Here is a 25,541-nt window from a genome sequence, read left to right on the forward strand (position 1 = left end):
TTAGATATTAGAATATGGTTGTCATATCAGACAAACCGAGATTAACATTTCTATTTTTATAGTCTCATATTTTAAAAGATTTTGTAATTAGAGAATTCATAAAAAGTAAGACAATGTCCATCGTAAATAAATTTGTATGTAGAGAAGCCTCTCACATATAAGTAGTTTAACTTATAATTTGGGTATTTTCTTGTATTTATCAATTACAAGTGTAACTTCAGATTTCATGAATGAAATGAAGCCTATTTCTTTAAAAGAAAAAAAAGATGTTTATCTGACGGAAATATTGAAGGGGGTTTAATATGTTGCCTATGAAATTCTAAATTTTAGCAGCTTTAGATCAATTCGTGGTTAACAATGGAATGGTACCAATGTGTCTTAATATTCTCACGAGTAATGTTAACTTTTGAATATAGGAGATATCGATAGGCATTTCTCATGAGTTTAATCTGTAGCTAATTAACAATATCTGATAATTTTTTGGTAATAATCTAATTTCAAAGTACGTTCCTGTGCCCTAAGAATTCGCTAGGGGTCTTTTGACGCACAAGAACGTTCCAAAAAATTCTTAATATGCCCTCCATAACCACCCATATTATGCCCTAAGAATTTATGCCAAAAATTGGTAGAAGGGCAAATTTATGGCTGATTATGGAGAAATATTAGCTATTCACTTGTTCTAGGGAAGACCCCATTATGTTTAAGCTGGATCGAACAAACATGGCATGGCCTGGGAAGAGGTGAAATGCGACACTTTTTGTGAATTTCTTGTCATCTCAATGCAGAACTGACCTTTCTGGATTGCTGAGAAACAGCACCAGTCCTCCTAATCCAAAGATGGTATAGGGGGAAGAAGCCATAATCCTAATAAAATCACGACATAAAATGGAGGATGCAAATCATACTATAGTCTATAGTATGCAAATCATACTATAGCCATAATCAAACACCGTTGAATGTTTGAAGCATGTTTGAAAATTTCAACAGATAGCACAATTAACTTCAATTACGCGAAGGTTAAGGAAAACTTAAATATAAACAGGAGGTTCATCCGCAAGGGTTCAAGCAAGATAGATCATTATGATTGTCCAACTGCAAAAACTGATTCCTGGCTACCATACCATACATCATTATCGCCTCTTTACTTTAAACTGCCATCGAGTGGGAAGCATTTTCTAGTTGCATAAAAAAGTAAGCTCCTCGTACCTCAGAGGAACAAGTGTTTAAATTCCCCATTTGCAAGCTGACACAGCTGATTGTATGTATACGTGTCTGCCAAAAAGCAAACGATCGTCTTTAGAGAGCATAAACGGATAATGTAAACGACAGAGACATGCAGACATAGCTAGAGGAATAGGCAACTATCAGATAAATATGTGAGGAGGAAAGCCCCACAAGTCAACGATGCCCCATTATGGATAACCCATTAGTACTCTTAATTGACTTCGTCTTTGTGTAATTCCCACCAGCAAACTTCTATCGGCTTTAAAGAGACAGAAAACTGTCTCTAGCAGCTGCGCTCAGACAGCCCATTTCAGATTTTTCTTTTCAATAAACTAGGAAAAAAAACCATGGTTTGGTTAAGAGTTAGGCATGACTTCAGACCTAGGTTATTTTCTTTTTCTTGATGAAAACCATAAATTGATAACAAATTAGCAACAAGTCTTCACACTAATTAACAAAGGCAAGCCAAAGTTGCTTTTGGTGCTAATAAGATCTTACGTTTATATCTGGATAAAGTAATGCTGTGGTTTTCAGCCAGCCCGTGTATACTTCCTGTGTACACGGGCTATGCCTATTTCATTCGTATAAATAAAATTTTCTTATTACTTACCAAAAAAAAAGAATGTTTATTTCTGGATGAAGTATACACCTGCTGGCTATCAAGCTGCGCTTTAAACATATAACCAGATAATTACTGGTCCATTCATGATACAGTGCAAGCTCAGCATCCATATTTAATTATGATACAGTAGAATGTAAATGTATTTGGAAAATTTAAAAATTAACACACAGGTGCTTATGGATGCAGTCTAACTTCCGAGCAATCTTTCAGGTAAGAGCAACAAAAAGGCAGCACATAATATTAGCACAGCTCACTATCAGAAGAATTATGATAAGAGGAAAAAAACCCATACCAAATGAGTCACCAAAGTTGCTCCATACTTCCGCACGGATGGATTTTTCACTGTCAGCGATACCAACAATCTCAACAAATTTTGAGAGGGGGGCAGGCGGAGAGCCTTTGACAACTATCTGATTCTCATCAGTAGATTTCCCCATAACAACTCCACCATCAGATTGCAAAACCTGTATCACTGCCCGCACCCTACGACCAACATACAATCGCAGCAGCTCTGCGTTAACAAAAACTGCAGGGTTTGAGGTATCCATCTCCTGCAAACCACATAAGGAAACACGTTAGTCCAGAGCTCCAAAAAATAACCGGCCAGTGGTAAATGAACACTATCTATGTAAATTATATTACAGGAATTCCATAACTGATCTCAGTTGAGAAAAACAGATCCTTATATGGGGGAGAATATTAGGAACAAGCCACAACACTCTGGTGTGCATGCAATTATAGATCTGAATGACATTAGGAGGTCTCAGAATATTGTCTGCGAATTAGGTGTAATATTTGGCTCTATATATATAGTCTCTTCTACAACAAAAAAGTAAGTTAAACATGCCCATACCTTCTTTACTAGCAGTAGATGGCAACTTCAGGATTGAGGATCAGGCAAAATGTTCCTACTTACACAGACAAGAGGACAAGAAAACAGAATGGAGGTTTGGTGTCCCTTCATGTTCACTGGTCTTACAAAAATTATTCCTTTCAATATCCTTTAAATGTGTTTGTAACCCCCCTTATACAGCCACATATAGCTCAAAACAACGATGTAACTCCACCCACACAGCCACATCAATCCAAACAGCCTTCTTATACATACTTTTACCCACTTCACACAACCACGAGACTCCCAACACCACAATTCAACAAGAAAACACTCGACCCATAAGTTCTAACATACAAATACAACTCATTACCAAAATCTCCAGCCACCATAATTTATTCATATCGCACACCCGGCACACGTAACCTAGCAACCGAGCATATTATACTGAAGTATCATACCTAATGTCGTGAGGTGTCCGGTGAAATAAGCGAGTGGAGCAACACTGTCCAGGGACGTAATCACTGTCCTGTGAATCAGCAAACAACAATCTTGTTAAGTTTCGTCTTTGAAGGTGTTACGCGATGGAATAACTCAAACCGAGCAAGCAGAAGTGAGGAAAACTTCAAATATTCCAAAAGAAAAAAGATGAAGAGAGAACCCTAGCTTTTGCAACAATTTTAGAGAAATCGAGGCCAGTGCACTAGGAAATCTAGGAGAGTTTGAACTCTTTACCTGATTCAGAGAACAGATCACCAAGAGAAAGGAGCTCTCGAAACGCACAACTTCAGAAGTCGAGCGGGAGCGAGTTAGAGAGCGCGGTAAAATGAATATGTGAGGGCTGACATGTAACGTAGGGTCTCTCCAGAAATTTGAGCAGCACGGGGCTTCTTATGGATTGATTGGGCTGAAAATTGAGCCCTATAGGCTTATCAAAGCCCATGGAACTCATTTGCTTACGGCCCGTAGTCATTCCCATGGCACCACACCATAGATGTCAATGCTCGCATTGTTGAGGGAGCGAGATGCTTTGTTTTTATCCGAGTTTAAAGATGTTCAGTGGGAAAACCATATAGTATTTATTAAACATTAAAACATCCGAAAAATTCCACAAGAGAAGCAATAAATCAATGCTGTAGAACGAAAGAAGAGGTAGCCAAATTTCTTAATTTTACATTTCTCCTTTTCTTGAACGACACGTAAACCATAGATGGTCAAACACAAACATTTTGCAAGACATTAATCAGGGTCTAACAAAAGCGTGCAAGATGCAACCCAAACTGATCTCAGCAGCTTCATGTTTCCTCTTGCAGGATAGGACTTCTGAGAACTATCCTATTGATCTCTCCTTAGCTTGACCCTAATTCCAAGTCTCTTCCCCATAATCATCGTAACCATAATGAATCAGAATCGTAACCATCCATCCTTGATGGGGTCCTGCTCAATGTACCCACAATTGATTGTTTCATTCCATTATTAAATATTAATACATTTATGAGATCAAAACAGGGTACCACCGTGTGAGTACGTCCATGTTCGACATTAAACATCGAAGAAGGAAAAGCACCCGAATTATAAAAAAAAAAAAAAGCAATAAAAAAAAATATAACAACATTAAAAAAAGAAGAAGCCAGAGTTACTATCATCATCCAGCTAACAAATTCATTTCTCTCTCAATTTCTTGGTTACAGCAAAGACCGTCCCTGCCACAGCCACGATCACCACCGACACTAGAATGGTTGTTTTGAGGGTCTGCAACCCATCCTTTTTCTTCTTCGCTTCCTTTTTCTTTTCTTCAACTTGTCGCTTTAGCACAAAGATTTTGGCACAATTAGCAAAATATAAGTGCAAAAAATTGGAGAAATCTGTTAGTATTGGAGTGAATCTCCATAATCTAAGAGACCTGTGAAAACCGACGTCAAATTAAAAAGGCCTTTGGTCTTATTTCCGTAATTATATATTGAATTGTAGCTTTTTCCAACAAAAACTGGAGCTTCTCTGATTCCTTTAAGATTAATGATTACATGCATGATTACATTTTCATTTAATTTCTTCCCATTCGCATAAGGTCTGTCTATCATGTATAGTTTCAAGATCCCATCTCAAAATAATTTTTCTGGAGAATCGGGGCTGACAAGATAGATATCTTAGGATTACGCGCACGATCATTCTACAAAATAAAATAAATAAAAAAGAGTAGCAAATGTACCTTCATCTCCAACGAGGTAGCCACGTCATGCGATGTGGGATCAACTTCGAAATTCTTGTCCGTCCCGGGATTCAAATTTTTGTCAATATCGACCGCCGGAAATGTCGAATCAGAGGCATCTGTAGCTCCATATATTTCCTCAGAGGTTGCTTCCGTAACTCCATCAATTGCCTCCGGGCTTGCCATTTCCTCAAGACGAAAGTTTTAGCTCCTAGGTTGGTATTTGTTTCCGAGAGGAAGAGAGAAAAAAAGAGAAATTATCAGGTTGGGTTTGTCATATTTTATGAAACTCGAGTCGCTGACACGTCTCAGCAAACGTGTCGGCACCCGAGATGTTTATAGCATTCCTCCTATCCTTGTTCTTAACTGCCCGGGAAAACTGTCGGAATTAACTAATCCTAGATGTTTTCAAATGCCGGGATTACCCACGGTTCTGCTATTTCCTCTATAGTTGGCATTTGGCATTTGGAGCCTTCTCATAACAGATAGATACTGATTTGGAGTTGCTAATTGTAATTGCCCACCTAAATAAGCCCAATGACAATCTATACAAGTCCCTACCGCAACAGACAGCCAGGTGGCTCCTCTTTTGGGTTTTTGACAAGTGATTATTGGATCAAACTTTTTTTTTTAATCTATTTTCATAATTAATAAATATTGCTTTATGAATACGTGTACGATTTGATTTGGGACAATTACTAAGAACTTTCCAACATTTTAAAAGTTATTTTGGACGTTGTAACATTACCCCATCTCAAGCAATAATGCATTACAAATACACAACCCAACTTGTAAACAAGAAATGTTGATGTGCATGGTGTTTCGGTTACATCGACCGTTGCAGGAACATCACTTGCCAAAGTACGGCGAACTTGATGAAAAAGCAACGGCTTTGCGCAGCTTAAAGAACCTTGGATGTTAATAATATTTGACATCTCGATCTAGCCACAGCAGCAAATTCAGATCCTGTAGTCAATCGACCACGAGTGTCTGATACAGCACTACTCTTTGGGATTAGTTCCCAGCCCCAAAACCACGAGGACTTGGCCTTGTTGATGCCGAGTCTATGAACTGCCTCCTTGATTCCGATCTCTTCTTTCTCCTAGCAGTACCAGTAGGACCCTGACACAGTTATAAAACCCAATCAATTAAGTTCGTTATTAAAATCATACCAACGACACTCAACAGTAATGAAGTTTGCGAAAGGCCCATCAGTTCTCCAAAGTTGCAAATAAATTGACTGTTTTTCCATGAAACTTATCGAGGATGAGAAAGCACTCGTGGAAGAATCAAACATTTTATATGATGTTCATTCCAATTGAATTATGGCAGGCTTTATAATGTTCAGACTCTCGCTTGCATTGAGCATGCCTAACAATAGAGTTTATGAACTTGCAAAAAGGGTACAACCAGCATTTTATTTTTTAAAAGGACAGTATCCCAACTTTTATGAATATGCCCAGGGTATAACCAGCATGCTTAGTCTGTCCTAGTTAAAACTAACTGCACATCTGGTAACACCAGCGTGCCTCAATAAATCATACGAGAAATGCATAAAGCTTGAAATTGGTCAAGGCACCTTTTGTTCAGTTTTGAGCGCCTCCTCAAGATTACTCAGTGTAGGAATGGATCCACCTTCCATTACACCCATCAAATTCTTCATTCGAACGCGCATTTGGAAGAGTTGAGCAACAACTTGGCTCACCTATTATTTATGTCACACAAAACATCCCGTCAAGGAGAGTTAAGATGAAGCTAGTTTGCCAATCTTGCATCAAATAGCAGCAATACAAACCTGCTGCTCTGTTTTCCCAGAATCTCGAGCAATTCTTTTCCTTCGGGCTGGAGATTCTGCCAATAATTCTGGCTTCTCTCTTTCCTCTGCAAGCAAAGAAGACAATAAGAACCAGAGAAAAAACCTAAACTGAAGACCCAACTCTACACAGAAGAAGGAACATTGTTTCATTCATTGGGGAGTGATACCATGGGGATACCATGGGCTAACAAGAGACACCATATCAACTATCATCTATCAAATATACTTCCAATATAAAGTAGAGAGATGAAGAGACCAGGGGTCATTGCTTCAATCATTGCTTCCATTATCTTTAAATTCTTCTCTGCTTCACGAATTTGTGCAGGAGTAACCTGAGTGGGTGCATGTAGGGAAGTTAATTCTACAGAGTTGAACACAAATAATAACACTGAAGAGTCAACTTGATACCATCAATATCAAACTTCCACTTGATTGGTATAACTGGAAAATGGCCATAAGAACAGTAGCCTCATAAGGCTTTCTCAAGATATTCATAAAAAAGTACAAAACTTGGAGCACCACCAATGTAAACCAGGAAAACGACTACAGAAAGAAAAACTGGTGCAGGATTCTTTTTTTTTTTTCCTTTTTTTTTTTTTTTTTTTTTTTTTTTCAAACAAGCAAAACTGGAACTAGATTTCATATCATCATTTTAATCATTACACCTACCAGTTGAATTAAAATTGGAGTATCATGGAAACCAGGTTTTCATACCTTCCCCATACCAGGGATCATTCCTAAAACACGAGTCACAGAGCCCATACGTGCAACTGCTCGAGTTTGCTTTAGGAAATCGTTGAAGTCAAACTTTGCACTCATTATCTTCTTTTGCAGTTCTTCAGCATCTTCTTGTCGCATCTACGCAGACAATGTAAAACCCATCAAAATATTTCTCTTTTGACATAAAATATAATATAGAATTTCCAAAACTTACAACTTCTTGTGCCTTTTCAACAAAGGAGAGGACATCTCCCATTCCTAAAATACGTCCTGCCATACGGTCAGGGTAGAAAGGTTCAAGGTCCTCCATGCGTTCTCCCCGCCCTACAAGCTTGATTGGCTTTCCTGATACCTGTAACCATTAGTAGTTACAGAAACAAAATACAAAATTCTCATTAGTGAAAACCATTTAACAAGTAGTTAGATTTTTTTTTGAAGTACAAGTACATAGATATTTTTAAAACTGAAACAATGATTTCCAAGGAGGTAAGAATCTTCACTACTCAAAGTATTCAAAGAAGCAACTTAAAAATCATATCAGTTCTGTTCAGGGGAGGATCATTAGGCAAACCTCTTTAACACTCAAAGCTGCTCCACCTCTAGAATCCCCATCTAGCTTTGTCAAAATGGCTCCTGTTATCCCAATCTCTAGATTAAATGAGGTCACCAAGCCTGTAAGTTAACATAAAAGAGGGTGAGATTCAAGTTTAAGAGTATTCATGCTCTAAACACAGAAATCAAACGAGGGAATGAAACAAGAAAAAGGTGATCCAATCCAATTCAATAACTCTGACCTTAAAACTTATACGTCACACATGTACGAATTTAGATCGTTGCATGGGATTGCTTTCATAATTTCCATGACATGAGTAGACAACTAAAAAAAGTTTGACAATAAAATATAAACCCGGAATTGTTTCATTCTCAATGAGCAAAAAGCAGTTTTAATTACCTGCAGCTTCTTGTCCCGTCATTGCATCAACAACAAGCAAAACTTCCGTGGGATTCAATGCCCTCTTCACTTCTTTCAACTCATCCATCATCGCTTTGTCTATCTGCTCAAAATGATAACAAATGGAACATATATCAGCATAGATTGATAATTGAAGAGTAAACCAGCTGCTGTTATCATCATCAATTTAGAACTATCTATAAAATCATCATAAAAAACATATAGGAAGTATAACCTGAAGCCTCCCAGCAGTATCCATTATGACTACATCTATGTTTTTCTTTTTGGCTGCTTCTAAACCTTGCTTGGCTATTACTGAAGGTTTAACATCAGTCCCTGCAGCATAAACAGGCACATCCACCTGTCACAAGCTATAAAGATATGTGAGAATGAGTTAAATAATACAACCAATCAGCAATTTAATTGGGACAAAATCATCGGATCAGAAAGTTGACCAGAAAACAAATTGAAACTTACTCAAAATCGCAAATTTAGATGCATAACTACCCAATCCACTTTGTTATACTCTTGTTTCTTCTATTGGTCGAGAGCTAATGAAATGAACTGTGAGCCAAGTCAGATGAACGGTACTTATATGAAGCTTCCAGATTGGAAAAAACCTCTCTCAATTGATTTAAGTGTATTAAACAAATTATCACTCTATAGCAGGAAATATTCTATAAAATCACTTGTAAGTTACTTGTATGGTACTTTAGGTACAACAATCAAACGGCACAAAAGCCATCAAAATACTAATCATTCTACATTTCCCCTTCTCATACTTTATTATAGTCTTGTGCAAAGTTGTTTTCTCTTCAATTTTAGAATAGTAGTTTGCATCGAGTTGACTCCAGAAAGTTTATGAGTTGGAAACGATTTATCATTCATGTGAAGAGCGCATGGAATGAAGCATAATAGATTATTGAAATGGTATATTTATCCTTGAATTTGAAGCTCCAAAACCTCATTAACAATTCAAGAGTACGAATACCTGTTCACCCAAAATAACAAGTTGGTCAATAGCAGCTGGTCTGTACACATCCCCAGCAACCAGCATGCAACTCTTCCCCTGTGGTCAATGTTATGTCACTGGTGTCAGTAAAGTTTAGCTGGTGTCAGTAAAGTTTAGCTATAAAGTAAAGTAATGTATTAACAACCATTATACATACACCAACCCTCCATAGAAAAGAGGGTTTTGGAAACAAACCTGTTTCTTGAGATAATAAGCCAATTTTGCACACACTGTTGTTTTTCCAACGCCCTGTAGACCAGCTAATAAAATTACAGTGGGACCGGATTTTGCAAAAACTAATTCAGATACCTCCCCACCCATCAACTTCACAAGCTCATCATGTACAATCTGCAAGAAAAAGAAAGCACATATTCCTTATTATAGCACCGGTAAAAGTTCAATAGAGATAAAATAATAATAATAACAACAACAACAACAATAATAATAGAGATTACCTAACCTTTTCTTGCTTTCACATTAAACCCGTGACTTTATTAATGAATAGAACCGAAAAGGGAAAACATGAAATCATAAAGCAAAGTACTACGTCAACAAGTGATAATAGTCATGGGAATCTACCACAGCCAAGATCTCGAGATATGCAATCAACAAAAGTGCATATAGATTTATGAAAAGTTAATAAAAGCAGAATACATTCAATCAGACTCTCGGAGTACAAGCTGAACAGCATAGTCTGGGAACCCGAACTCTTGTAAAGCAGAATAAACAACAATTTAATGCAATTTGTATATGATTTTTCAGTGGAACAGAAATTAAGGACATGATAAAATCAAAACAAGTATTAGTTGCAACAAAGTGTTTAACTAATAGGCATCTATACCTTAACCAGCTGCTGATCTGGTTTCACACCTCGAATCAGCCCAACACCAACAGCCTGCTCACTGACAGTTTGAACAAACCGTCTTACAACGGGAAGGCTTACCTGTTAACAGAAATGTAATAACGATTTCATTTATTATGTTTACATTGAAACTCAAGCAAAACAACACAAAGACAGAGACTCATTTACATCTGCTTCCAAAAGAGCTCTTCTAATATCTCGCATGGGCTCCACTATATTTTCCTTGGTCAAAACCTCTGAAGCGAAGAGAAATCACACATTAAGACAAGGAACTAATCATAATAAAGAAAACAGCTAAACAAAAGAAATCATATTATCACAATGTGCCTGTGTATATACACCTCTTTATATCAAAAGGTCGCTCTTTCTTTTCAAGCACGCAAGGCAATAATCGATCAACTTATGTGTTAAGAGTGACTAAACCTATAGCGAGTGGAAACAAATAAACTTAGATGGTCGATAAAAGAAACGGCAAAGCGAACCTTCTCCTTTCAGTTTATTCCAGGCCGCCTCAAGACCGCTCGTGAGTTGCCCAAACATCTCAGCTCTCACAACAACACCGCGCATACCTCTTCCCAGAGTAACACTCTTGGAGTTCACCCAGCGCCATACATCTCTCTGTGGAAAAATAGGAACGCTAATTTAGAATACATAAAGACCCGATATAGCAAAAATAAAAGTACTCGAGATTCTAATTCGAACAGCATTGCGAGCTTATCAATGGCTCGTTGTGGCTTACAGCAAACAAGTTTCTGGAAGAGAGTGAGACGGGACCGTTAGAACCGGTCCAAGACGAGCGAAGTCCACTCGATTTCCTCGCGTGGGTCGAAACGCCGCGGCTCCAGCTTTTTGTGTTGGTCGAGAAGGAGTGAGAAGCTGCACAGAACTGGCGGGAAGCTACAGTCGAGAATTGCACGGCCTCCATCGCCCAGAGCCGTGGAGGATTTCAAGCCCCTTTTCTCCCTGCGTGTACAGTAGGTTTATCCACTGAAAACGCTCGGAAATATCGGCCGGTTCTATCATATAATCTTAAAAAATAAAATTTATCTTAATGAATTCATAAAATACTATTATTTATATATTAAGGATATAAATCAGTCCGGTCCAATTCGGGAGGTGGTGGCTGTCTGGTTGGCCGTTCAGTCCGGCTCAATTATTTATTTATTTGTTTTTATTTTTTTAAATAAATTAATAAAAAATTTATTAAATTTAAATTAAGTGAATTATTAATATAGATTATGTAACTAATTCATTAAAAAATATTTTATATGGTCAATGATAATAAATTAAATAAAAATTACATCATTAACTTATATAATTACTATATAAAAATAAATTATTAAATTATTAAATTTTTTTTTTAAACATATATATAAGATTGGGTCCATTCAATCCGGTTCGATCCAAAATTTGTAAGCCTCAGAATCGGACCAAATGTCAATCAGTCCACACATTTTGAGACCAAGATCGACCTGTCCCAACTTCGGTTCAATCGATTTCTTTGGTCCAAACTAACCTACTTTACAATCCTATTTACAATTCATCTCAACATCCAAGTATAGTTGACTTTGGATTTTGGTAATGGAAAATGATAAATTTTATGAGAAATGCATTTATGAATTATGCAAGTGATACGTTCTTTTTTTTTTTTTAAATGAGATTTACTATTAAAAATTTAACTTTTTTTATATGGGACTCACATTTACTCATTTTTTTTTTTAAAGATTGTCTAGCACTTACACATTACATTATTACAAATATAATTTCTCTAAATTTATAATTAATCTACAATCATTTTATCACTCTATTTAAAATGAATGATGATTTTATAATTAATTTTTTTTAATAAAGTATTAAAATTATATTGATTGATTTAAAATTAGTTATAAAAGAGTTTTAATTAGAGGTGAAAACTAACAGATGTGGTTCTATTTCGATCCAAAACTAAAACCAAACCAATTAGTTTTATATATGTTTAAAATCAGCCAGATAAGGAGAAGAAATCAGCATGCTCAGTTTCAGCGTGATTCCGATCCGTTTGTCAGTGTCCCTTCGATGGCATGATGAGAAATAGTATCAAGAGAATATAGGTTACATCGTCGCGATATGAGAGAGAGAGAGAGAGAGAGAGAGAGAGAGATTTATATATGTGAGGCAAACAATGGCGTGCTGCGTGAGAGAGGAAAGAGATAGAGTTGATGAGAAATGAGAATTGGGAGAAGACGAAGGGAGGGAATATTAAGCCATATATCCAAATGAAACCATTTTATTCATTTTTTTTTCCTTAAACAGTGCGTTTAAAATTACACAAATTCAATCTTATGTAAAACCAGAATCATTTTACCTAAGAGATATATATATATAATATTATATCGGTCGGTTCTATAGTTTAAACCTAGTTCAAATCGAGACCGAATTGGCTGACATCAATTTCATCAATTTTCTACTGCCAACCAACCAACTCTCTATCGGTTTTTGCTAATTCTGAACTCCCGCAGCCGGCCCGGTTCTATCAAGTTTTTGTACAATCCTAGTTTTAGATCTATTTAAAATCAAGAGAGCTTAGCATTTTCTATACTAACGTTCTATTTTATTTTGTTGACATCAAGAGCCGTTGAAATTGATCTCGTGGTTTTCCTAAAATTTATTTATTACTTCATTTTTATATAGAAAAATTTTATTCATAATCCTTACACCACACACATGCATATATATATATACCGTTTAACAGGTGAGTAGTGTAAAAATAATTAATAGAATAACTCTTTTATATATTGAAGCTAAGGAAGTCCAGATCATTTAATTGGAAAATTATATAAAATTTTGTAAGAACATACTGTGATAATTTGGAAAATTTACCCAAATATATATATTTTGTAATTCTTACAGATTTTACTTAACGAAGAAAGATATCTAACATAATTTGACTTCTAATCCATTTAAGTCAAGTCCTACCATTGTTATAAACATCCTGTCGTTTGCTGATATCATACATAAAAGACCCCACGGTCACCAAACCCACTCCTAATCCATGGTGTATTACAGGCCACACATAGACAGGGAACTCCGGATTCGAAGAGTCCGACGATAGCTGATCTCTCGCGCACAAACTTAAAAAGATTTTATCAATGAGACATAGGTATAACTCGAGCATACAGAACATAAACAAGAACAACATGTACGCATAATTGACCAACGATGGATTATTTGAAAACTTCAGTTAAGGAAACTTGGTTTTACAAGAATGATCAACCAAAAAAGTTGTTCCGTGCTCTTTCTATTTTTGCTGATCATCGTTCTTTTAACTATCTTATTATTGGTGACAATGAAAAGATGATGTTTACAAGGATGGTGCATAAGGCTTTTTATTTTTTCAAATATCATAGTTGATAGACAATGATACCCTGTTTTCAAAGTAATCAGTTACAACATGACTTCATACATAGTATATGGAGGTCTAAGGCTAATAAAAACGACCGGCATACTAAACTTTTTACTTTTATGAACTGTGAAAAATTTAACAATACAAACGATGGGGCTTCAACTCATCACAAGGATGCAAGGAATTTAACTTTAAAAATGAAATAAATGTACATTATAAATCTCTCACAAAATGCAGTATCCATTATACGGGCAATGTAGAGGCGAATTGCTGATGAAAAGAATGTAAAGTTTTGCCTTCCAATTGCTTTCAAGTCACATAATTTAGAACACAAGCTCAGAGAGTTTGGTTCACTACAGATACGAACCATCCACAATTGCTTTTAAGTCAAGCCCCCTATTGCTACGACACCAGGAACACATTCATCTTCAACATAAGGAATGGTTCTACGTACTGTAAATTTCATTGGAAGGGTCCCTTCACCTGCAAATACCATGATATAAAAATGTATACACAACTTTCTAATTAGTCTATTTAATCATAGAAAAATCAGATTCTCACCTCCAGTTGTTCTATCCTTTTCAATGCATATGGCAGCATAATGAGAACCCGCCAAATCCAAGAGCACAAATTGCCAATTGTTTGTAAGCTTCTCATGGTCATTAAAAGAATCGACGACTATATCAAGTGCCTGAAAGCATATTGTGTTTCATGATCCACATTTCATGAAAATTTACAAGAAAAAATAGTGGAATGCTGTGCTTAGAAAGAGAGGATGGGAAAAATTTTATTATCTTATGTAGCACCCATGGACTAGGATGAAGGGGAATGTCCTATAATAATGTCCCCAACAGCCACCTAATGATCGCATAGTCACATAAGTAGACCAAATTTTGCAATTATGCATCCATTCCAAGTTCAGTCAAATACCTCAGAATCGCCAAGCCCAGGAAGACGAATTTCCCCTTCCATAGCAGTCCTAAACCAGATTGTAAAGGTCTTAAAAGGTACAGCCGAGAAACCCCTCCCCAACGCTTTCACATATGCCTCCTGAAAGCGTGACCCATAATCTTAATACACAGCCAAAGTACAAGAAGCATAACAAGAACATCTCAAAGTCTAGTTATGCTTTTGTTGCTTTTATAAAGAATTTGTAGCCATTCCTAGTTTCTCAACAGTGAAACTTCTGCTGAGCATCCAACATTGAACTGCATAATTTTGTAGAACTGTCTAACCAAGTTAAAAATGCACTTCCATTTTTCTACTACAATCACTGCTTGTAGTTTAAGTGAGTGTAGCGTCTTTTAGCATCATGTTCAATCAAACATAACAATGAACTGAAAGCACTTGATGCATATTGAATTCCTACGACCAAACTCACCTTGAGAGTCCATAATTTTATGAACTCCTGACGCTGAATTTCAGGGTCCGAAATAGCAGTTAAAAGTTCCACTTCATAAGGAGAAAAGTACCTTCGAGCAAATGCTAAAACATTGTTCTTTAACTTCCGTTGTTTCTCCTCCACATCAATACCAATCTACAATTATACAAGTGAGTCACAACAGCTTAAAGTCAGTGTTTCTTCAACCCAAACAACAATAAATTACTAGATAAACAGACATGTATAAAACAAAATCAAAGGATAATACAGGAGATATAAGTGGTCTGTCAATATTCAGAAAACTTACTGGTGAATTCACAGTCACTCCACAAGCTATTAAGGAAGAGGTATGTGAAATGTTGAAATGCAATGGTGGAAGCTGCCGGTCATCAACATCTTCCCATTCTACCTATTCATGTACGCTATCAGTTATATTGTATGCATATGAGAAAACAAAATGAACTTTTTTTTTTTTAATTAGTAAAAACAAAATGAACTTAGAAACACACACACATGCATATATAATAAGGAAAAGCGAGCAAAGTCTATGAAAATGTAGCCAACAATTTTCACAATCCATCAAGAGTCAGGAAACAAACTCACCTCAGGCTTTCCATAGATATTCTTCTTAAACTTTAAGGATCTTGGATGAACTGGACACTTTGTCTGATCTAGTAATAAAGAATAATGGTTAGAAACACATATGATCTCTTTGTACAAAGTTGGGTACAGCACTGAACAGAGAACGTAAATATACGGTGTTTGCATGTACTAAACTATTATTAGTCAATTTAGTCTATTTATATTATAGTATAAGTATATTATTTTATAATAATTTGCTCATACTAGTATATTATTGAATTTAACTAACTATGTAAGTTATAGTTATTTAAAAAATATATGATTAATATATAAAAAAAATACATATATTTTTATAAAATATCTACAATATCAGAGTCGGAGTTGATACATCTCTACCTCCAACTCCGAATTTTTTGGTGAAAAAAACTCCGACTCCAACTTATCAGAGCCGAAGCAAAGTTGGAGTGGATCTGGAGTCAAATTCAGATTTTCGGATTTTTTATCAGCCCTACCATCAGCATCCTTTTGTTTCATTACTTAATGTATGATAACAACTGATGTATAATAATATGTAATACTAATGTATAATAACATGTACTAGTAATGTATAATAATCAATGTAGAATAACATGTAATACTTATGTATAAACATTAATATATAATAACATATAATACTAATGTATAATAACATTAATTTGTACAATGATTTATTTTTTCAATTTTGGTAATGTTTTAATAAAATTGAAATTTGAAAAAATATATTTTTTAAAAATAACTGAAATCTGGAAGCCCAAATCTGATTTGTGAGAGTCCAAAATTGTCAAATTGAGATTTCAAATGGACTAAGAAAAAAAGCCCAAATCCAACTCCGCTACTACTCCATTCCGACAAGTCAGAGTCAGATTGGAACTTGTCGGAACGGAGGCTATGCAAATTAAAGTCGGAGTCGGAGGTCAGACCTCCAACAAAGTCGGAGCAGGACTTGGAGGTAGGGCACTTCAACATTGTTGGTGCTTGGCCCTGGTGCATGGTATTTTAATAATTAAAATTAATTTCTTTTCGATAATTAAAAATATTAAAAAGAATCTCCTTTTTTTATATACTTTTGAGATACTTAAAATCCTTTTCTACATACATGCATATACAGAAAGATTAATTCAGGAAGTTTGCCCTTAAAATAATCATTAAGAAAGGAAAAGAAATTCTACGTTAATATACACCATGCTCTTCAATCAGGCTTAAAAATGGTTTATAATATTAATAATTTAGTAATCTACACAACGGTAAATAAATAATCCATTTCCTAACACAACAAAACCGCATAATTTCCCAAAGTACATATAAGTAAGAAGAAGCACTTCACCAACTGACCATACTTTACCTTAATCATGCAAACTAAAAGTAAGATATAAGCAAATGAAAATAGCAAGCAGAATGAGCGAGAAAGCATTAAGTGAAAGAGGACCTACATCTTGCAATGGTAGTGCGAACCAGTGCACGAGCTAGCAGGGCTCTCTTTTGGAGCTGATATCCACGCATGCGGCAAACATTTTCTTTCTCGCACGGCGACAGAAGTTCCAAATATTGATTAAGAAGGGTTTCACTCTTAACCTCATTAGGTAATATATACCACAAATGGGTTTCCCTACAATCCGAAAAAAATGAAAATAAATAAAGAAAAATTAAGGATTTCTAAAAGTAGTAAGCACTGAGATAATGAAATACAGACCATTGAATTGAAAATAATGCGATTTTTTTTTTTAAGAAATCCACCGTAGAACAATCCTAATCTGTATCGGCAATACATATGAGCTAGATACTGTACCAAAAAAATGGCGTAAAGCGTCATACATTCGAGATGGAAGTGGTACTGGGACCAGCGGGGATGAAGCAGCAGATAGGTTCCTTTGAAAGTAACGTATATTCATGAAGCAATTCCTAATACGCCTGAGCAACATTCACTGCTTGAGACGGTTTGGTTATATCCGATACATAAGCCTTCCTTGACTGGTAAACCCTAAACAAGCCTGCTGCAACACACAAAATATATAAATGAAGAATTTCACATAGCTTCCAATTTGCCCTGGGGGGAATTGAATCCCTGAGATCGTTGCTTTCTTGGGCTATCAAGTTACAAAGTTCAAAGAGAAAGAAGGGCGTCTATTGGCGAGATTGCCGAAGGCGCCATAAACGGGTTCGTTTCTGTGATTGCGAAGGAGATTGTTAACTTTAATTTTTTTTGACTGGGTCGGGATTTTTGGATGATCTGAGAACTTAACCGTTTCCTTTGGGCTGGGCCGGTACAAATTCAATCTTATGGGCCGACTCTGCTGCTTGAATATGATTTGACGATCTTCTCCTCAAATAGGAATTCAGCATAATTTATTCATCTTTAATTTTTCCCAACAAAAATACAATGAGTCATTAATCCAACTTTTCCCCTAGTTGAAAGATTGTTGCCTTCCATAGATATTTCTCTTCTTCTTCTTGTTCCTCTTCTTTTCTTTTTTTTTCTCCTGTTATAATAGATCATCATATTAAATATATATATATATATATTTATTTATTTATCATAAGAAGAAGTATTGAGGAGGCTCAGTGGTCAAGGGATTTCAATTGAACAAAGGCTGTACTATGGAAGTGGAAACACAAAGATGTTAGAACTGGTTAAGGACAAGTTAAAGAAGCAAGAAAAGTTCAAAGACATCCCCCCACTCAGAAGCACATTTTAAACAGCACACATGAAAATCATACACATTTTTTCCAGAGATGGAAAATGCAACATCGACCCCAATTGGTTTTACCCGGCCATCCCACCAGAAACAGCAATCAAAAGCCCTTCAGCGCCAGGCTTCAAACAGCTCCGTCCTTGAGTTTATACGCCCAACAATTCCATGCCCCTTGGTTTTCTCTGCAGGTCTTGGTGCACTAGACATGACGCCTTCGTTGATTTTTTTGGATCCCTTCTTGATACTCGAAAGACTTGATTGGCCAGTTTTACTCTTGGAAATAGTTTTTGGAACTCCTCCACTCGGCCCTGTTGAACCACCCTCTTCCAGTCCGCTTACAAAGGATGAATTCACTTGAGAAACAACCTCACAGGGACAGTTATCAACCAGAGACTGATTCCCCCCAGGAGTGACAATCTCACTAGAATGGAGGAAATTTCTTGTTCCACGTTCAATTGTAGTGTCACCTTGAATCGAGTGACCAGGGCTCTCTAATGCCGGGTCTTCAGCAGCAAAGGATTTCTCTTCAACACTGTTTTCCTCCTCTCTGGGTCCCTGAATGCATAGTTCTGAAGAGCTTTGATATCCATCCTCATCAGAAGGCTCCAGGTGTGAATTAGGAGTTGACTCTACCACAGATTCTTCTCTTTCTCTTACCATCTTAACAATAAGAGTTTTGAGAAAGTTCATCACCTGGACTGCATACATCAATGCAGTCAAAGGGTCTGCCATCTGCATTTACATCAAATTTAGGAAGGCCATTATTGCACTTCAAATTAACCAGATTGCATGATCAAAACCATATTTTGGTATAATAACCTGAGTACTAGGGTCAATGAAAGATAAGGTTTTTAGTAAGACAGATGGCAGAACAAGATTATTAGTAAATCATTGTGATACAATTTTCATGTTAGTAAAACATCCGGACAATTATCTGATTTTAGGAAGATTTTGGCATGCTCCTAGTTAATTCCACGAACTCTGTTATTTTCGTAAACTTAAGGCACAACTATGAACACCACTGAGGAACATATGAACATGGATACAATCAAACCTCAGCTCCACTCCACACAGATGGATTTGGCTTATATATGTGAGTCAAATGTAAGAAAGAAAATAACTTTCATTCACCTGAGTCATGTTTGGTGCAAATACCATGGCAATATTGCGAGCATTCATCTTGTTCGAGTGTTCCAGTTGTGCGACATCTGCCATTAGGTTTATCGCCCAATCCAGTAGAGCAGCTTCGGTTGGTGGAAGTAGTCGCACAAGCTGAGCACACTCCTCTTCTGACTGGGATTGCATCACCTGTTCTGGTGAGAGGGAGTCCAAAAGACCAGACGGGAGCTCTCTAAACCAAGCCTATTGGAGCACAAAAAAGGTCAGATTAACGTAAAATGTGAAGTTGAAGTTGACAACATTGAATCTACCAGCATAAATGAATTGGGAGGTTGGTTTTTTTTTTTTGGAGGGGAGTATCTGCAACCTATGAATGATGAATCAGCACCATTGACAGTTTACAGTTAACATTAGAAAATCAGTACCGCAAAAGGGGAAAAAAACAATTCAATTGGCGTGTTCTAACAATATCAAAAGCATGACTTCTTTATCACGAAGCATTAGTTGTGAACAGATTAACAGATTAGGAGAACATCAGTCAGCAATGTCATACCTTTATAAGACCGGCTAGGCAGTGGACATCAATGTTATCTGGTATCACACCTCGATTTAATTGGTCCCTAACATACTCCTCCTGACTGTTCTCAGCATTAATTCTGAAGATTCCTTCCGCCTGCATGTTTGAGTTCACAGTCATTTAATGTTTACCGGAGTGGAAAAGTATGAAGATTTCTAAAAGCCCCACTACTACATAACAAAATCGCATTCAAGAAGCAATCGGGATGGAAGAAACTCTATTGGCCCAGTATGATTTAAGAGTCTGTAGCACAACAAATTCTACCAATAAGGCATAATAATGCCTTTTTTATTTTTATTTTTTCATATATTTTTTTAATATTCTTAAACATTTTTAAAAAAATCACAACATCATTAAAAGAAAATACTTAATCACTAAGTAAAAAAAAAAGAGGTGTAGGAAGACGAACCCAAGTCTAGGTGACTTTAGCAATAGTTGAACCTCGATGTAATAAACTGTCACATCCACTTAACATTGAAGTATAAAGGGACAACAAAGGACTAATAGTCAAGTACCTGCAAGCCCCCTTGTGCATACAATCGTCTTTGCATCATCAGCAATATTGTTGGCACACTATTTCCTCTTGCATCAAATGAAAGCTGCATAGATTCCGTTGAAACCCCAAAAACATTTGCACTGCAGATGAAAATTATCTATCTCATTAGTATAAATAGCTTGGAAACAGTCATCATTGAAAATGAGAAAGTAGAATATGCCATATGACTTGTGAAGATACACACAGATCATTGCAGAATGACAACCAGACATGTACATAAATGTCACAGATAGTAAGTCTGACGTGATTTCTGGTGGTAATAAAGAAAACTCTTGCGCAGACCCCGGGGGGGGGGGGGGGGGGGGGAGAGGACGCAAAGGACCGCCCAGGTATACAGCATCAAGTAGATACTTGTTTTTACCCTCACATAAAACCACATTATTTCCTTCTTTAATGGAACTGTCAATATATTGTTCGAGAAAAAGGAGTTAAGAGTGGTTATTCCAATTGGCTTTGGATCACAATGAAAAACCAGAAAATAGAGATTAAAGGTCTAGTTGGTTGCTTAAAAACACACCCTTCAAAAGTAGGTCACATTTAAAAAGGAAAAGGCAAGATGGTTGGTGAAATTGAATTACCGAGCCCAACATGAGGTACGCCAGTAGGTCTAATACCAAAGACCAAAGCAAAACATAACGCCATATTATCAAACCGAAATTAGAGCCAAGTAAATAAACTCAAAAAGGATAGAGATAACCAAATCAGAAACATAACCAAAATAAACAGACGGTCAGGACGATTCTTAGTGACTCCAATACAGCACCAGTTCTAGTTGATTCAACCTGCACAGATCTTACAACTCCTCAAGACATGGTACTATGCTAATCGAACACAATAATTTCACATAATTCATACACAAGATTACGAAGAATATCATCATACGATGCCTTACGAGGGGGCATAAGCCTCTATAATTCAGGAAATAAAACCCAAAACCAGATTCTTTACTTAAATCCAAAGCTACCCATTTGTATAAGCAAAGAACGTGACTTACTTGAAAGAATTGACAGGAAAACAGAAATAATTAGAATTACAAACAAATCCCAAACTCAGAACGGAACTTCAAGAATGTGTTAGACCAGATTATGAAAACCCAGAGTGAAATTTTTCATAAAGACCAAAAACTACTTCTAAGTGAAAACAAAACATAAACGCTGCGGGAGAAAAGACAATATGAAAGAAAACACGAAATTTAGATACAGACCTGGCACTAGGGACCCTTCTAGGGACCTCAGGTTCAAACTCAACAGGCAAACCAAGAAAACCGTGGAAGCGATCAAACGTGACATGGGCAACATGCCTGACTTCGGAAGGACACCCAATCTCCATGGAAGAGAGCTTCCCTGACCCAGCAGTGCTACAAACAATCAAAGACTTCCTAAAAGCAGCCACCAAAAGTGCTAAAAGAGACAGCTGATCTCCCTCTCTGTCCCTTTCCTTCCTTTTCCTGTCTCCTCCTCCAACACCTTCCTCTCCCTCCTCTATATCCGAATGGTCCTCTATTGTAGGACTGTTAATAAGCGCACGAGGGTGTGACCCATCATTCGGTGTGGAAGAGCTTGAAGGGGAAGGGAAGTGAGATGGAGATTGGAGTACATCAGTCATATTTTGGGAAATTATTTGGTGGCAAGACACCGTCTTTTTCCACTTTTTTTCTTCGTCGAGAATTATTTGGCTAATTTTTTTTGGAGGGGTCTATGGCAAGACCAAGATTTGGGAATCAACGTGGAGTAGAGTTGGATTCAAGGAAGGTCTTTGGAAGGTTAGACGTGCCTATCATCAACTTTTTTGTCTCTTTTATTTCCTCTATCCTTGCTGGCTTTTCTTGCGCAGAGGTTTGAAGCAAGCGAGAGACGGAGAGAAAAAAAGAACGGGTATGGATTTTGCGAAGAGGGAGGAAGAGGGGGGGAGGGATGGGTAGGGTAGGATGGAAATGTGGAGGTAGAAATAGAGAGAGAGCGAGAGAGAGAGAGAGAGAGAGAGCACGAAGTATTAATTTGCTTTTGTATTCTAGTTCGAGGGACGAAAATGGAGGTGGGTAGTTGTTTGCGCTTCACAAGCAAGCCTTCCAATCACCTTAGGATTGTAGGGCACTGTGCACTTATTGTACCCTTAAGGAAACAAAATTAATAATTATACTAACAACGATGGTCAATAGTTCTAGTGGGAATGATGATGTAGGTTTTAGACTTTTTGTTTGTGACAATAGGTTTCAGCAGTAGTATATAAGCTTGGAAATTGATCTCTACCATTTTTGTGATGAGTCAACTGCAATACGGGAGATTCCTATATAATTTTAAATTTCTGTCTAATACAATTATTAAAGAAATATAAATTACCAAATGGAAATTGAATATACCATTCTTGATTGCAATCATTATACTCACTTCCATATTTGTGTTTTATCCATCATTATCTCCAACTGTCAAAGTTTCGTGTTGACTTTTAGAAAATCTAGGGGGGAAAAGGAAAGAATATGATCATTATACGGATATTAATGAAAATCTGTAAAGTATTGTGATATCAATATTTTTTTCGTATTATTAGTTTTTTTATAGCCATAATTCCATGAGATGTACTTACATTTCTTAGGATGCAAACTGTAATTAGACAGTTACACATGTAGAAGCACAAAGGTTCTTCTAAGCAGCCGCATGATTCTGATAGGTAAAAGACAGAATCGAAGACCAACTAGACCATCAAAGACTAATCTTTTTTGTTCATTATCGTTTGGTTTTTTTGGGGGGTTTCGTCGAGTAATGTCGAAGAGTTAAGGCCACCTAGTTCCAGACCTAGTAGTAATAAGTTTTGATAAGAGACATTAGAAATGTAGCAGTAATGTCTGAAACTGGGTCCCCCAGTTTCCTGAAAACACGTTTGCTGGTTGGTTCTTCTAGTTCGTAACTTGAAAATATTGTCTGTACTGTGCTCCTTGGTTCCTTATCAAAGTTTAATGAGTTCTTAAGATGATTGAATCCCTTACAATGAGGGCTTTCCTGGACCTAATAATGATCATTTTGAACGAGAAAATTTTGTGGTTTGGACTAGGAGGTATCCACATAAGCATGTCTATCCGAAACCCCATTACTAACTAATGCATGGAACCAACCAAAGATAGTGACAACCAAAATTTATTTTCGTTCTTCTTCTCAAATGATTAACAAGCTTCTGGACTACAACAACCTACCCTGTTCCAAGATCCAGAAGACAAATAAAAACTTCCGACTCTGAAAAAGGAAAAAAAAAAAAATTTAAGAAGTTGTGCGATATAAAGTATTGTATAAGCAATGGAAGTGCAGCTGTAAAAACACACTGCCATCATGACCTTAATCTAGTATTGTTGCCAGCAAACACATGTGCCACCTTTTTAACGCACACAAATATTTAGCAGGTGGTAATATCTAAGACACAGAGATTCTCCAGTGCTTGGTGGGTCTGAGTTGTCTATAATAATATAATGCATAGATCTTTGTTACTTCGTGTGAAGCATCTCCCAGTCCCAGCAATCAGCATACAATGCAACCTGAGGCACAAAGCATATATAGCTGGTAGTTTTTGACTTTGATTTTTAGACCTCGATGCCGGTTTCAATTATAAGCTTGCTTACCAAAAGGTGCTTGATTGATGCCTTCTGAGACAGTTCTTCAGTTATCAGAGAGCGTACAAAGAAAAAGGAAAAGCAAAATAGACCTGTTTTATCGGATTGGAAAGGCGAACTTCAATAGAAGACAACCGTTGTAACTCACAAGGTTACTCACTATTCAAAATTCAAACCGCACGGGGCGGGCTGCTGTTCATCTTTTTGTGTGCCCTAAAAACGCAGGGCTTGTCCTAGGAAATTTAACCAGAAGAAACGGAATTCAACGTTCAATGGCAAATGGACAATGCTAGGGGGGATCCCGTTAATTTGTCCCATTGAGTCGTTTTTTATTTTTTAAATTTTTTTACACAAAGATTAAGAAAATTATATTTAATTATATTATAAATTTTATTATTTTTTAAAATATTTAAAAGTGTTAAAAAACGATACGAAAAAAATAAAAAATAAAAATACTTTTTAAATATTTTTCTCAAATTATTTTTTTAATACTTTTAAATATTTTAAAAAAATAAATAAAATTTACAATATAATTAAACAATATTTTCTTAATTTTTCTATAAAAAAATTTCAAAAAAAAAATTGAGCAGAATAAATGAACAAAATCCCCCAGCGCTATCATTTTCCATGACAAATTCGTTTAATGGCAAATTTGAAAGAAAACCTATCTTATGCTAACGAATAATTTTACTTTATCTATTTATTTTACCCACTCGTATTTAATTTTTTTTTATATACTAATGAAGAAAGTGATTATTAATATATTAAGATTTTTTAATATCTTTTTAAAATATTAAAAATATATTTAAAATTATTAAAAAAAAAAAAAACATTGACCCTATAGGACAGCCAAGCGGTCACTTCTGGCGGCTTCTAGCAGCACTCTACTCTAATTGCCCAACGCATTTGAGATGAAGGGGGATAGGTCTAGGGAGGGGGCAAGAGGGGCCTCTCTGTTGGATAAAATGCAACCTGCAAGTGCTAGGAATATTTTTAAATTTTCTGAATAAGAATGACCTCATCTACCAAGTCAAAAATGAAGATTAAACAAATAATGTTAATAGCATTTGGGCTCAAATACTGCCAAAATATATATATATATATATATATTTTTTCAAATAGATTTCCAACTTTGACGTGTGGAAATCTTAACTCGCTTGAATGTTCTTGTTTTACCTATGACTCCTAAAAAAGTCTCATATGGTGGGATGGACTCGACTTCAACAGGGTTGGGTCAAGCATAATATTGATAATAGTAATTTGAAAAATTTTAGACTGGCAAGTGTAGGGGTGCGATTCGAGATGATGGTGGTAATCTTCTTGTGGCTTATTTTGTATTTTAAGATTAGGAGTCCAATAAGTTCGTTA

The 25,541-nt window shown here is 36.3% G+C and overlaps 5 protein-coding genes across 7 annotated transcripts; all 5 read right to left on the bottom strand.

Annotated features, from left to right (window-relative positions):
• Positions 1-886: 886 nt before the first annotated feature.
• LOC122276221 (replication protein A 14 kDa subunit B-like) lies at positions 887-3,978 on the bottom strand. 2 transcript variants are annotated; one of them, XM_043085785.1, is made up of 4 exons: positions 3,414-3,978; positions 3,140-3,207; positions 2,139-2,397; positions 887-1,272 (listed from the first exon to the last, which is right to left on the bottom strand). In XM_043085785.1, the coding sequence occupies exons 3-4, from the start codon at positions 2,392-2,394 to the stop codon at positions 1,208-1,210; spliced, it is 321 nt and encodes a 106-aa protein (XP_042941719.1). In that variant the 5' UTR covers positions 2,395-2,397; positions 3,140-3,207; positions 3,414-3,978; the 3' UTR covers positions 887-1,207. The 2 variants fall into 2 exon arrangements, with proteins under 2 accessions (XP_042941719.1, XP_042941720.1); XM_043085786.1 differs by lacking the exons at positions 3,140-3,207; positions 3,414-3,978 and adding an exon at positions 2,700-3,133.
• A 147-nt stretch (positions 3,979-4,125) lies between these two features.
• On the bottom strand, positions 4,126-5,149 carry LOC122276220. The gene is made up of 2 exons (XM_043085784.1): positions 4,888-5,149; positions 4,126-4,484 (listed from the first exon to the last, which is right to left on the bottom strand). The coding sequence occupies exons 1-2, from the start codon at positions 5,071-5,073 to the stop codon at positions 4,341-4,343; spliced, it is 330 nt and encodes a 109-aa protein (XP_042941718.1). The 5' UTR covers positions 5,074-5,149; the 3' UTR covers positions 4,126-4,340.
• Positions 5,150-5,586: 437 nt separating this feature from the next.
• Positions 5,587-11,262, bottom strand: LOC122276219 (signal recognition particle 54 kDa protein, chloroplastic-like). Its single transcript, XM_043085783.1, has 15 exons — positions 10,989-11,262; positions 10,732-10,867; positions 10,418-10,485; positions 10,229-10,330; positions 9,583-9,735; positions 9,367-9,444; positions 8,611-8,736; positions 8,376-8,478; positions 7,995-8,095; positions 7,638-7,775; positions 7,418-7,561; positions 6,960-7,035; positions 6,683-6,768; positions 6,467-6,592; positions 5,587-6,009 (listed from the first exon to the last, which is right to left on the bottom strand). The coding sequence occupies exons 1-15, from the start codon at positions 11,172-11,174 to the stop codon at positions 5,902-5,904; spliced, it is 1,731 nt and encodes a 576-aa protein (XP_042941717.1). The 5' UTR covers positions 11,175-11,262; the 3' UTR covers positions 5,587-5,901.
• Positions 11,263-13,784: 2,522 nt separating this feature from the next.
• Positions 13,785-18,040, bottom strand: LOC122276054 (4'-phosphopantetheinyl transferase gsp-like). 2 transcript variants are annotated; one of them, XM_043085492.1, is made up of 8 exons: positions 17,446-18,040; positions 17,064-17,239; positions 15,616-15,683; positions 15,320-15,421; positions 15,013-15,168; positions 14,562-14,681; positions 14,193-14,322; positions 13,785-14,114 (listed from the first exon to the last, which is right to left on the bottom strand). In XM_043085492.1, exons 1-8 carry the CDS (start codon positions 17,550-17,552, stop codon positions 14,014-14,016), a joined length of 960 nt encoding a protein of 319 aa, XP_042941426.1. In that variant the 5' UTR covers positions 17,553-18,040; the 3' UTR covers positions 13,785-14,013. The 2 variants fall into 2 exon arrangements, with proteins under 2 accessions (XP_042941426.1, XP_042941427.1); XM_043085493.1 differs by having other exon boundaries at positions 17,420-17,562.
• A 139-nt stretch (positions 18,041-18,179) lies between these two features.
• Positions 18,180-22,598, bottom strand: LOC122276053 (rho GTPase-activating protein 5-like). The gene is made up of 5 exons (XM_043085491.1): positions 21,780-22,598; positions 20,535-20,655; positions 19,996-20,115; positions 19,455-19,685; positions 18,180-19,055 (listed from the first exon to the last, which is right to left on the bottom strand). The coding sequence occupies exons 1-5, from the start codon at positions 22,178-22,180 to the stop codon at positions 18,435-18,437; spliced, it is 1,494 nt and encodes a 497-aa protein (XP_042941425.1). The 5' UTR covers positions 22,181-22,598; the 3' UTR covers positions 18,180-18,434.
• Positions 22,599-25,541: the final 2,943 nt, after the last annotated feature.

This window comes from Carya illinoinensis, chromosome 9 (genome assembly GCF_018687715.1).
Source record: "Carya illinoinensis cultivar Pawnee chromosome 9, C.illinoinensisPawnee_v1, whole genome shotgun sequence".
NCBI classification, from domain to species: domain Eukaryota; kingdom Viridiplantae; phylum Streptophyta; class Magnoliopsida; order Fagales; family Juglandaceae; genus Carya; species Carya illinoinensis.